Below are 14,386 nucleotides of genomic sequence, written 5' to 3' on the forward strand. Positions count from 1 at the left end.
GATTACATCAAAATTTGACTATACATGGTAAAGCCTGCCTCTATAATCTATATCACAAGTTGTTAAGTTTTCCAATGCTAAGAGGTAAGAAGTCCTGATGCATTGTGTTTTTCCATGGCCATTTTCACCATGCAGGTTTCTTCACCTCAACACATGCTCACTTTGTCTCAAAACTGTTTATAAGATATTGAAAATTTGTAATTTTCTTTTTTATTCATTGCCACCAGTCATCTTTGAGGGTACCACGGAAACTAGAACAACAGAACAAAGTAGTCTCAACAAGGAAACGGCCATTCAAACTCTTAGATAAGACAAGCTTATTCAAAATGCGAGGAAAAACCCAAGACCTGTCATCAGCCTATGGGAGGGAAAGTGGGAGGGGAAAGGAGGCTGTAATGGGAGTGGAGGGGGGGATGGGAGTATGGTGGGGAAGAAGGGTGTGGGCAATCCATGGCCTGATAGTTAAAAAACAAACATTATTTACCTGAGTAAGGGCAGAGCATTCTACATATTTAACAGCTTTTAGTTCTTTTGCCAATTTCTCAGCTTGTTCCACGGTGATGGGTTTTTGTTTGTTTCTTTGTAGTCTGTCGACTACCGTGCTGTCGTCTCGTAAATCAATCTGGGTCCCCACCAGCAGAAAGGGCGTACTCGGGCAATGATGGGTGATCTCCGGTTGCCACTGTTAAAACAAAAACAGAGAGGACATGTAAGCACATTTGTTGATCCTCGGGACCAACCCCACGGAAATATTCTACGGGACGAGAAGACCGTTATCGAAGATGAACTGAAAAGAAAGATGGATTACACCGAGTCGCCCAAGATAGAACGTTGGCACAGAGAACACCTTACTAGAACATACTAGTAATGTATTCACTATCACCCCTAGTCCGAGGACTGTGACCATGGTGATATCGTTGCTAGATGCTTAAGAGTTTCCTAGCCAAAAAATTTTTTCAATGGAAAGGCTGGGAGAGTAAATAACATGGAAAACACGGTAGCCTTACCAGAGCAAAATGTAGAATAAAAGAAACACACTGATGATAAAGTAACCGACTGGGTCTTGAAACAATCCCTCAATTGCACTTCTGTGAATACTCACTCATGAATAATTCATGACAGCAAATTTGCTCAACTTGAGAACAATTGCAATGACTCTACACTTAATACTAAGTAGTCAGAGATTATTGAGAAGTCTGTACATGCAAGTCAAAGGGAGAGTCTCAATAGCTCTTTAGCACTGTACAGTATTATTACATACATGACAATGATTTAACACTTCTGAATCAGGTATCAATAGGGGTGGAGGTGGGGGGGGGGAGGTCTGTTTGAACCCCTGCAGAAATGTTGAGTGGCAGAGCTAGATACGACTGGATATATCTATCTACCAACAGACATGAGTGTGAAGGGGTGATTACTAGAATGAATATTACCCAAGATGACTGCAATATTGCTTTGGTGCAAATTAAGGAATTATCTGTGCAACACTTCTGTACTGTTCCATATGTACCATGATAAAAGTAACGTTACAGTATGAAGGAACCTAGATACATTTCTCAAACTTCCTTGTTCCATTCCCATTCCATTTTGTTTTGTTATGATCGAGTGATCAAACGTTTAATCAAGAGATCAGATATATCCTAATAACCGTGCTCAGACAGGTAATAGAACAGTATCAAAAGGGTCACTACTTTAAAAACTCTACCGAGACTTGGGCCTTGCTTTCTGTCTGTCTCTCGGCTACATGGCAAAATCTATCCAATTTTACTTCCTGGTGGGCATAAAGCACAGACTAACCTTTTCTTTGACATTTTCAAACGAGGATGGTGATACTACACTGTAACACACAAGGAAGACGTCTGTCTGTGGGTAACTCAATGGCCTCAATCTGTCGTAATCTTCCTGACCTAAGAGTCACAAGAAAAGAGAAAAGGATGACGAGAAAAGTTTTAAAAAAAAGCAATTAGAATATATATGCTGTCACCTGTGTCAACTCAAAAACACAGGAAACAGCTCATCGACGTCTATGTGGCAGAATGTAACGTAAAGTATGATATTTCTGTACGTATGTCCCTAAACACCCTCGCAGTAAATTTGGCAATGTATCCAATAATATTCTGTCCATAATCGCTTTCATCTTGGCAAATAGACGATAACTTCCCTCAAAAATCAACATTCACTTTTCTTTTAGCTTAATTGACCACTGATCACCTTTTTTATCTTTTCTTGTTTAGCAAACATACTGTATTGCAAACATGTAATATATACTTACTTGACCCTTGACCTCAGCCAAGAATATCTTGAATGCAACCACAGTACTTACATATATGTAAACATATAGACTGTACAACAGTGAAGCTGAATACATGACACACTTAACCAGTAAGTTTCAATTCCGTAACACGACCAGGCCAAGCTTAGCGAACATAAACACATGTATAATATCAACATCGAATGACTGCTAGAACTACAAACACTTGGCTGTTATTTATTTGTTTCACTTTCAATTCTAATTATAAAGCATATGAAGTCAACCTAACACTGTGAAGCAGCACTGTATAGAATGGCTATAAGTCTACTAATGTTGCAAATTAATACTACATAGCTAAAATCATGAATCCTTTTAAAACTTAGAGATTTGACAGGGTTTAACAGGATTCATTAATCCTTTTACAACCTTTCTAGTCTCCAACTTTTTGTTATTGTTTCATGGAATATCATAGGACGCCCTTTCAGAGAACTCAAATGTTGACATTTTCTTAGTTAAACTGTTCACAGAAAGTTTTCTGAGTGAAGGTCAAGTATTCAGATTTTCCTTTATTAATGATTATAATTCTGTTTTGCAATATTGACAATTGATAAATGAACCAAACCGGTCATGCCTCAATCCTGATACACGACATTATTTTCAATATATATACGACTAGGAATATCTCCAGCTTTCAAACCCACTTCCTGGTTCACTTTCTTGCGAGTAAGTTGTACTTTAAAAGATAAACACAGTGAGGAATGCAGACCATATTCCACATATATACAAGTAAGAATAAAGGAAGTACTGAACCAACAAATCAGAGAGTCTGGGTATACATACAGTATGCATAGACTCAATTTAGGCAATTGAAAAGAGGAATCACACCAATCTACTCCCCCCCCCCCCCAACAGGAAGAAGAAAGATTTATTGTAGGTCAGAGACACATACATTGCATACTCATCTATTGTTCAGGGGAAAGTTGGTACTTATCAGGAAATGTGATCTCATTGCCAACCTGTCACATTCACTCAATATTTTTTGTCTCTTATAGGTTAATCACGTGATGGTCTCACCTGCGGTATCAAACAATCCCAGAGTGTAGGGTTCCCCACCTATCATCACAGTCACAGCATAGTTATCAAAAACCTAAAGGAGAAAACAAAATAGATTGGACAAAATCATAAATCATACATTGGACAAAATCATTGGACAAAATCATGTTTTTTAACAAGGCTTTGAGACTTGTATGGTGGCTAAACCTAATATGGCTTTTTTTGACTTCCACACAAACAATAGGGACTTAGTCAGCAAGCCAGTTGGCTTAGTGATTCCTTGCCATATTTTGGTATGAGAATTAACAGTAACAGCTCAGACAAGATTCTTAAGCCAGGACCATTACTGACTTCCAGGTGATCAGCAAGATTCTTTCAAAATTGTGGACGTACGGTATACCCTATAATGTAAGAAGTTCATCATTAAAGCTTGACCTTGGATTCAGGTTCTTGTACTCAATAAGGTGGATCACATCATCACACTTTCCGAGCATGTCGTTCATCCCAACTTTACTTTGAGAGACTTTCACCACGTTTGCACGTTTTCAGATTTTGAGCTATGTTGACATCATATGACCTTTGACATCACCAATTTCAAGTAGGATCATTGCTCTCACCAATTGGGGATCTACATACTAACGTATCAACTGCAACTAAGCCGATATCGTACTCTAAGCAGATATAGCACTCTCTCAACACTGTGTGCCTCTCACTCATATAGTAGCACTGCATGGATCATCACTACTGTATTATTGTTGTTTTGATGTTTGTTTTCGGCTGTGCTCCAAGATTAGCACTCTAGAGATTTAACCTATTTCCTTTAATTTCCTACTCAGCAGACTTACAGTACGTGTGCACGCACACGTATCTGAATTTGTGAATTATATATATTGTACAATAAGGCTTGCTTGAGTCATTGCACTGACCCAAGAATAACAATGACTGAAAAACAAAGAAACCGTGATCAAACAAAAAGACGACTTGGACAAGCCATCGAGGGCGATGCATAATTAATATGATTTTAAAAGATGCTGCTTTGCCTATTGTTTTTAAGAGTACCATTCTTATATTTCAAAATTTCATTGCTACTACTGTACTGTCATACAACTGCCAAAGAGCTTAAATGCAGGAACATGTAATCCTAGGACAGTTTAATACTGCCAACTAGTATGGTAACTTTTTACAGCGAGACTCGTGGCATTATGTATGGCCGTACGCATGGGACTTCTCAATCTCATATGTACTGTACAGTATGCAAACTACTTAAATGGGGAAGAGAAAGAGAAAGTAGATTCACAGTACGTGGAATTGTGTCTGAACGATGAGTTTTATTGAAGAGTTTTAAGATAGGTTTGGACACTAAATAAAAATATTTGTTGAAAAATCTATGTTAACACCTATCCTTAGTTGGTGGATCTAGATACTTGATGAATGATGAACTGGAAATTGTGCCCTAAGGCCACAGTACATGGGCCGCTGCAACAATTTGAAGAACAAACTTCGATATCGAAAGTAAACTACAGTAGCACTGCACGGAAGTACTCATAAAAAAAAAAATAAAAAAAATAAAAATAACTTCTGAAAAATGGTGTTTCCCCTTTCACATGTATGATATAGTCCTTTGCATGTAGCAGTTTCGACTGCTCTGAACTTTAGTCTCAGATTATCAATTACTATGGTTCCTGTGTAGAAAAACTGCAATGCATCATTGCACAGTTTGTATACATAGCAATCTGCCCACTCTGCATGGCATTTTGCGATGCAATGCAATATATACTTGATAAATTACTCCCTGTATCATATTTGGATATTAATTAGTTCATTTCCTTCGAAAAAGAGCAAAATATAAGCCAGATTTGCAGAATTTGAAGGGTTTATGCTTAATTTTTCCTTCTTTTGAAAAGTTGGAATAGAAAGGTGGTATTCTAAAAAGAAGTATTTGACATGAAAACAATATTTTCAGAAATTTGAAGGAAAATCTCCAATTTTCTGTGGGGTTCCCCTTATATATTTCCCTACTCTGGAGGATCAAAAAATACAAGATTTCTTACTATGAAGTGAGATTTTGCTGGCAATGCTATCATTTTGACCCAAATATGAGCCAGAGCTACATACAGTACAATACAGTCAAGTACTAGACAATGGCCACAGAATGACAATGAAACTGTTCAACAACTGATTAGAAAGTCAGCTTAAAATTCTACAATCTGAGTTGACGCAATAACGCAGGTTCTGAACTGATTTCCCAAAGGAATAACTGCAATCACTTTTGCACGAGTGTCAATGCCAACTGTGACAATCTTTTAAAAAGCTACAACACGAACAGAAGAGTAGGTTTAATCTGGCTTCAATCGGTCGAAACAGCAAAGTAGAGTAGGCACACAATATGGTATTTTATGCTCCATTCTTTTCTGGAAAGCCATCTTCACTTTCCGGTAAACTAAACCATAGACCGTGGTGAAATCAAGGAAAGCATTTTCTCTCTAGCTATCTTTTCTTTTTTTTTCTTTTTGTGGATAAATTGAAAGTCTTGGTGACAGGAATGAAGATAAAATTACTGATTATTAATTACTAATATGAACATCTGCCAATCGAATCTGTTTCAACTTTAATAGAATGTTGACTTTCCTTTTTAAATATAAATATTTCATCTCTGGTATTGGAAATCAGCCGATGATCTTGTAGTAACCGTGTATGCAGGCCCTAGGCGTGCGCACCCAACTGACCTGTACACATTAGACCCTGCACATTGTTCCATCTAGGTAAAGATTCACTGAGATATGGGGTTTTCTAACTCACACTTCCTTCATCTAATAATTTTTTCTATACCTCCCCCTCTCTCTCTGAGAAAATTATTGAAAACCTGAAGTATCGAAAGCATGAATCGTTAGGACGTTGTCACTTGTCGGTGCTGAAAAGTACAGTAGTTTTGTAATAATTCTGTTGTTCTTTGGAATGGGTGGTGACGACGAGAGGATGATTTCCTCTTTGCATATCCACATGTAGCAGACACTCAGTTTTAGTGTACTTCTATGGAAAAATATGATATCCAGTTTATATAATGTGGTGGAAGGTTCATACTGTAATTCCTCATATCAGGTTGTACTACCACATTTAGTGAAACTGTTGTACAGTATTCATGTTACAAAATGCCTGATGATTTATCATTTATATAAACTATCTCCACCTTTCCCCCATCAGATGATCTGTTTTCACTCTGCGAGAAACTCGATATTTTCTCACCCGACACGGTACAATGAGCTGGTACTTAGCTATATTGACTGATGACAATAACAACTAGATGTGTTCATAAGGAAAGGCTATGGAAACCCACTGTGTACAGTTACTTTAGCGTTCAATTATTCATCAGACTTTTTTGCAGATGGAACTATTGTTGCTGCTGTTACATTTAACAAAGGATGAAACTAATTTAAGCGATAAAGTTTCCTGAATATATATGTTCAAGTACCTTCTATTTTTCTTCTTTTTTTTTGTGGGGGGGGGTGGAGGGGATGAAAAGTAGGGGGGTTGAAAGTAAACTGAGATGGTGCTTTTGCCAACCTCGAGGGGGCACTTTACAATCAAACTGTTGTTGTATTATGCTGATGCTAGTAGCATGTACCTTTACATGCTGAAATAACAGTTTAATTTCCCAAATTCTTCAACAGGATAAAACAAAACAATATAAAAGGGAAACTAAATCAATGATTTCCTGTATGACTCAAAATATATGTCCAACCATCAGAGAAACAAGGAAGTAGACAGGCCTAATTATTCCTATTCAGAACTTTTCTATTTATTTATTTACTTTGTTTCTTATGAGACATTCATCTGTACTTACCACGTTGAACCTTATCAGGTAAAATTGCTAGTAAATCAACCTACACGTATCTTCTTCAATGTACACAGGTTTTGATATCGAGGTCAAATGTACGCGTTTATGCAAAAAAAACATCGATATTACACAAAAACACACTTCACATAGTCATTTCGTCTTGGCCTAAATTTTCTGTCTAAAAGTAAAGATACAAAACGCATCTATAGAAGTACAAACTGATTTCTTATGACTTAAGTATGTTATCTTTTTTCCTTCCAGTAACCACCTTATACGAAACCACAACTAACACGCACGTGGTCCATTTTTTAGATGTTGCATAATTTTATCTAACATTTTAGGAGTGTGTTGATGGACATTGAATAAGTTATATTTTTTTCAACATGACATCCATAGGCCCAGCTACGTTTCATGCCCACTGAACATCAGTACAATCTAGTGGGTTGTGGTTCAGTTTCATGAAAGATCCTGGGGAATGTGAGCCTTAACGTTTGGACCGCTGCTCTAGTAAATGTTATGACCTCTCAGTGAAAGTTCAAAAATGCAATAGTGGCTAGCGCAGTAATTTCAAGTCAGATATAGAAGTCTTGGCTTTGCTTTAAATTTGCTTGACTTTTGTGAAAGGTTCAAGATGTGAAGAGGAGGAAGAACTTTGTCATGATAATGGGGTTGTCAAGTCTGCACTGCAAACTTGATGGTTACTTTCAATAATTGATGTGACGCATGCTGTTACTTCTGGCACAGGCTTCTTCTTGAAAGGGTGTGAAGACTCGCGCACAAAGAAATGTCTCATGCCGGCAACTTCATTTTCATTTGATCTTACAATCTGACTACTGTAATCAATTAATTGACATGGATACTTACTGTAGGCACATACTCTGAAGGAAATTTGTTAGTTGTATACGATATAAGAAGGCATGTTTTGCCAACAGCTCCGTCTCCAACTACTACACACTTGATGGTCTGCATGACTGCTTGGTGTTTATGTTGTTTCAGTGTTTTAGCATACAATTATTCAGTGTTACCACCAGTCCTATTTAAGAGAAGATGATGAAACATGGATGTTCAAAATGGAGTGAAAAAAAGACAAAACTGAGCCTTATACTGTAGCTCTGACACTCTGTGTAATAATGCAAAGAACAATTTAAGTAATCTTCTAGAAATATATTTTAACCCTCTTAAATTATTGTAGCAATAATAAGAATAATAGATTAAGCCTAGGCTAACTTAGTAATTGACAATACTTTGCCAATATTTAAACATGCAAGTTTAACTGACAGTCTTCAATGGTGCTATTTAAATGTGAAAAAATGTCTTTACTGTCGTATGCAAATCATTTTAGTACACAGTGGCTTAGGCCTAGTAAGTACAGTACTTAACTGAGTAGGCTATACCTCTTACGCCTAACTAGTAATATAGTAATATCCTTGTACTACTTGTGTTACTCAGTCAGTGTTACTCAGGAAAGTGGTCTGAATCGCATGTACCTTACTTTTCTCGGTATTTGATCAGTATACAACAGTTTCAAATGACAACTTCAATCGCGTATCAGACAGCAATTGAAAATATCGAAAATTCATGCATCTGAGTCGATAACATGTGGAGAAACTTTTTTCTTGTCTTCCTGACCGTTTCAATGAAATGAGTCATTTAGCTTAGGCCGGCTATCCTACTGTATTGAAATGAGTGCGAAAATTACCGTATATTACAACGGCCTAATTTGTCATCCTGACTTGGCTCCAGTGCATAGGTGTAATGGGCGTGCCAATATAATAAAAGTATTCAGGAAAAATTAACCCTTCAAACGTTTGAAACTACATTAAGAAAGGGAAAAATAATCCATAGTATTTCAATTAATATATTTAATCGATTTTCAAGTATTCAAACTGGTCATTACCTGATATTTTAGGTACACTTTATCCTCAATCACAACACAACCTTCGCCACTCGAGTACTCACATCAAACGTAACACATTCATCGTTAACGTTGTGAACTGTGTAGCTGTGATGTGCAGTGGGTGTGTGTTCCCTAATGCAGTGCTAACAGCTTAGGCTTTATACTTATGATGTTCACGGATTACTTCCGTTTCCTGCTTGATTGCTAAATTGCATCGCGCTTTTATATGTGGTTTACTTCTGAGGCATTTCGTCATTGCCATTTTTACGGACGATGATCCCTTTTGTGCTTCTATGTGGGGCGAGGCAATTTGAGTGGGGATTTGTATAATTTGTTTATGACAAACTTCCCTTGTTCATATAAGAAAGAAATTTTGCGAAGGGTAAAAAAAGGTCAAAATTAATCATTGCAACGTTCAAATGCAAGACAACAAACAGGGAGGATCGAGCGGAGTGATTGGTCAGGCTTTCTTGTAGGGTGGGGTACCCGATCGAGGGTGCGGACGTGTGCCTTGAAGTTGATAATGGTAGGAATGAAACGATATTGCTTTAATGTATGAAGTGTTGTATTAAATCGTAATGGGAGTCCTGAATGTACATATAGACCTATGTCTTAATTAACCAGATATACCGTACACCGTACCGGCCGATATGGGTTCCACCGTCCCGTTGGCCCATGGTGATTGGCAAACATGATTTACGTGCCAAACAATGTGGTGTCAACTTACTTCACTTATAATTAATATTTAAAGAATCAGAATCAGACAACTCCTCGGGTCGACCTAATTGTCAGGTTCGAGATTTCAGGCAAGATGGAATTTATGCAGGGGTTGTGGGGATCAAAAACCCGCCACCCTTTCAACTTAATTGTCACACAAATATTCAGAAGTAATTATTAACGTAACCAATGGTTGCGTTTCAAGACCTAATTCAGGCTACAATGACCCAAGTCACACTCCTCCTTCATAAAATGGATCTTTCTCTGACCCGAGTCCGTAATACCGAATCGGAGGAACATATCCCCCCCCCCAAAAAAAATAACCCCACACATCGCAATTTCAAGGGCGGCGGAACCGGGGGGCACAGGGGAACGTGCCCCTCCCCCACTTTTCCTCAGGTTAAAAATGTGCCCATTTTCTACATAAAAATTGAAGTGTCTCAAGTTAGCAAGAGGCCAGGGAACCAGAATGAACACTCGGGAAGGGCCGTTTCCGGCCATCTGAGGGGTTTATAAAACCAAAAACTTTCCTCTACGCTCCGCGCCAACCGATGGTGGCGCTCCGCTCCGCTGAATTTCTGTGGGTCAAACTCAAAGCTATTTCGAATGGAAAAAATTTGTTAAGATATTAACTAGAAATAAACTCTAATTCGGAAGATTCCTACATTAGTAACTAGCATGATTTCACCTCATTTTGTCTGAAAAGAAAACTTGTTCCTTGTTTCCCAATTTGCACATTGGATATTGCAGTGCTAGTATGATATTTTCCTTGAGGGGCCGGTGAGGGGGGGGGGGGGTGATGGAGTGATGTGTATATACGCAAATAAGATAATACAATAAGAAGTTATAAAGGGTACTAAATATAAGGCTGTATCAGTCCAATCGAATTTCTGCAAAGTGCCCTTTGATGTCGGTGCCCCCAGATTAAAAGTGCTTCCGCCGCCCTTGGTCAATCTTGTGTACGCCCCCCACCCCACCGGTGTGTTGAGTCATTTACTCGCCTTGCATTCGAGATCTGATATATAATTTCTGATATCTACCATTCATATTTGAGACCAAAAATAAGATATATGAAATGTTAATTCTAAATGAAATTATGTTATCTTTTCAAATATCTGAAAGTCAATTTAATATATCTGCAATGGTTGCCAGGTATCTAAAATATATTGAGATACTTGGAATGCTATAAAATATCTCGGCTTTCCATAGTTACATTCGCATACCATGCATGTACATGGCGCTATAGACTCATACTGCTCTGATATTCAAGTGGCAGTAAAGCGTCCTCCACACAAAGTGCATCAAACGAAATGTAGGTCCTTCCAATTACTCCTTGCCCGTCCCTTAATTCCCGCAAGCTAACAAAAAACAAAATGGCAATATGCAGTCTCTCTCTAGTTGCATCGACAAGCCCAATAAATAAAGAGACATTTCGGTTTCTCCATCTTGCAAAGTCCCATCTCATACCGAAACGCAAACTTATCAGGTTATAGGCAGGGATGTGCTCAGGAATATTTGAGTGCCGGGCAGATTGTGCGGTAGTGCATGTGGTCCACACCCTGGGAGAGGGATCTCATGGGTGGGGTACCCCCTCCACACTGGACAAATTTTGCACATGAAGTATGCTTAGGTGGTGCTATTTTTCCTATTCTGTGCCATGTATTCTCCCAAAGTTTGGTTATGGTAAAATTTGTTAAATTATCATCAACATAGTGCCGGGCGGAAATGTTTAAAAAACTGTTTGTGCTGGGCGGCATTCAGAACTGCTGAGCGCAGCCGCCCGCGTTTTTTTTTCCCAGGACGAACGTGGGTTTCAGGTTTTTCAGGAATATACAAATTCGTTTGAAATCAGAGTTAGGGTTTAGAAAGTGGGTTAGGGATCCAGAATTTAAGAAAATGAAGGATTGTCGTTCATTATCTGGGGTCAAAACTAGGAAAAAAGATTCAGAACATGTTTTTTGAAAAAGCGTCACATGTTTGGAATCCAGGGATTTGATTGGCCGATGCCCACGTTCGTCCTGGGAAAAAAATACGCCAGCCGCCCGGTGCCGCCCAGTGTGAGCACATCCCTGTATAGTTATATTTCAATTCAATGTAGCCTATACGTCGAACCTATATAAGAACACAGACAACGCAATCGTCCTTGAGATACCAAAATAATTTGTGTGTTTGTTGGCAGGGCCGTCGAGAAGGGCATCTGGTGGGCTACATCCCCGGGGTCACTTATAGGGGGTCTGGCAAATGTGGGATGAAGCATAATGTATTCTCATATACGTCTTTGACAGTACCATGATTTAATTTAGACTTCGAGAAGGGGCTGGGCCCGGTGACAATTGTCATCAGATGCTCGACCTGCCTTTCAAATCCCCTGTATCTTTGACTAGTCGTGTATTATCTGCAGTTATTCACCGTCTATAGTAAGCCCACCCAAACATGTTTTCTATTATATTAGCTACAACCGAAGACATTTCTCTTTATTCAAACCCTTTGTCTGGACAACCGATGACTATTGTACTCTATTGTTCGACAATTGGTGACAGGAATTTCTTTTGTCCCACATCACCGTATAGACACCACAACACCCCCCCCCCCTTCACCTCCGTAAAACGCCTCTCCAATGCTTCACTTGGGGAGACTATAGCTACACCAAATCCAGATGGCGTCAAGAGGGGGAATGGATACCGGTAGTATATCCACTTCAGCCTTCTGTACGTCACTCCAGGCTGAAAAAAAATCACCCAAGAAAATGCTTGGACGCGAAAACTCAATAATTAGATCGACTCTTAACCTCGGTCTCCTTACGTTGAGGCTATTTATGCGATCAATACGTTTACACATTCATTTCGTCATAGGAGAATATACACCGCATCTAATTAGAGCCCCAATTAAAGGCCGAAAAGGTTTGTGTCAGTCAGTCAGTATATATATATATAAATATATATATATATAGGAGTCTTAACATAGACTATAAATAAAGATGTCGTATTTCTAAAAACGTCACAAAAGTGTTTGTACAGGGGCGCGGTTTGATCTATATATACCGGTTGTGGGGTTTTCGGTTAAATACACGTACGTTGCTTTTCAACTGAATGAGATCAATAGGGAGGTATCTTAGAGGAACCTACCACCTCTAAATAGAGTGTAGCAAAGTCCCCGACACTATAGGGAGGGGGTGGGGACAATACTGTTCTCAACAATAACTTTCATAATAGATTGATGCCGACTTAATAAGGTATCAATATCGATACCATTTTATATTCTATAGTGTCCCCTCCATCCATCCCAAACCTGTGTCGGCGTCCCTCTGAATTTGCCCGGAATTTACATGTTTCCATTATTTATTCCCAACAAGGATTGAGGTGGGTGGGGGGGGGGGTAGGGGAGAAACAATTACATGGTTTCCCATCCCCTCTCTCCACCAAAACCACAGACACACACACGTTCTCATATCTGATCTTTCTACGCCACTTCAATACTGATTACAATTAATCAATCTAACCTTCGTTACGATAGCTGTGTTTTAAAAGAAATTGTATCAAGTGAGCAATTAAATGAATCGTTTCAACAAATTGTCGTATACATTGATATGTGAAACCGGAACGAACATCGAAAAATAACTGCAACGGAAACACTACCTTTATGCCTATGCAACTTAATTAATAGTGAACTGCGCCATCTTACCAAAGTTTTACTTCGCTGTTAAAAGTTTCATCCTGTAAGATGAGTTTTGTACAATAAATCAACAACATGGGGGGGGGGGGGGGGAGGTAGGACGTGTGTACAATAGGGTGAAGAGAGAGGGAAGGGAGGGGAGTGGTGGGTAGTGGAGGGGTAACTCACAAAACTCGATGGACACTGGATATGTGACTTTGATTTGAAGGAGAACCCACAACGTTAAGTTAAAATGCGGCTTCCTCTGCTCATTCCGTCCTACAAATTCTTGTATTTTAATGTTCTTGAAGGAACGGACACGCTTCAATTATCATAATTTTCAACAACAGAACACTTTTAATTACATTTTCTCTCAATAAAAGGGTACATTTTAACAACAAATAGGAAAGACGGTTATTTGAGAGTTAAGTTCACAAACCAGGTATAGAGGGGGTAACCTCCAAATACTTAATTTCGGTACACTGGCAGACGCTCTGTTTTTTTGAGAAACAAACATATGTTTGACAGAAGAAACAATTACATTTTGCAAGTTTTACTGAAAACATTTTCCAGTCCCGTGCTTTTCATATAATGAACAGAGAACCCATGTTCTGACATTCAACATCATTGCCCGTGACAAATTATGTTGTAAACATGTCATTTGAGGCTATAAAATGTCTATGTTTGCCCATTGAGTTTTGGGATTACATCTGAGAAATTGATCTAATGGTCTATGTGTTAGTCTATGGAGTCCAGCCACTTCAATTGAAGAGCCTCCGTTGTTTGAAGGATCAGTCCCCCTCCCACCCCCCCCTCACAAATACAAGCACTATAGAAATACCACCTAGACTGACAGCAGTGGTTTTTAATGGTCTCTAGAACATATCGAACATTAATGTTGTACCTAAAGTCATCCTTGAATAAGGAATTAAAACTTGAACCGAAACTAAATATAAATCCAGAATATCCGACAACACATACT

At 38.7% G+C, this 14,386-nt stretch overlaps 1 protein-coding gene across 1 annotated transcript in view; it reads right to left on the reverse strand.

Annotated features, from left to right (window-relative positions):
* Positions 1–9,210, reverse strand: part of LOC139976508 (cdc42 homolog) — an 11,955-nt gene extending 2,745 nt beyond the window's left edge. Inside the window, exons 1-5 of the mRNA XM_071985335.1 lie at positions 9,037–9,210; positions 8,004–8,172; positions 3,326–3,398; positions 1,798–1,907; positions 485–682 (exon numbers count right to left, since the gene is read on the reverse strand). Of these exons, the coding sequence (XP_071841436.1) occupies positions 485–682; positions 1,798–1,907; positions 3,326–3,398; positions 8,004–8,108 (486 nt within the window). The 5' untranslated portion in view covers positions 8,109–8,172; positions 9,037–9,210. The remainder of the gene's footprint in view (positions 1–484; positions 683–1,797; positions 1,908–3,325; positions 3,399–8,003; positions 8,173–9,036) is intronic.
* Positions 9,211–14,386: the final 5,176 nt, after the last annotated feature.

Source organism: Apostichopus japonicus, chromosome 11 (genome assembly GCF_037975245.1).
Source record: "Apostichopus japonicus isolate 1M-3 chromosome 11, ASM3797524v1, whole genome shotgun sequence".
Lineage (NCBI taxonomy): Eukaryota > Metazoa > Echinodermata > Holothuroidea > Aspidochirotida > Stichopodidae > Apostichopus > Apostichopus japonicus.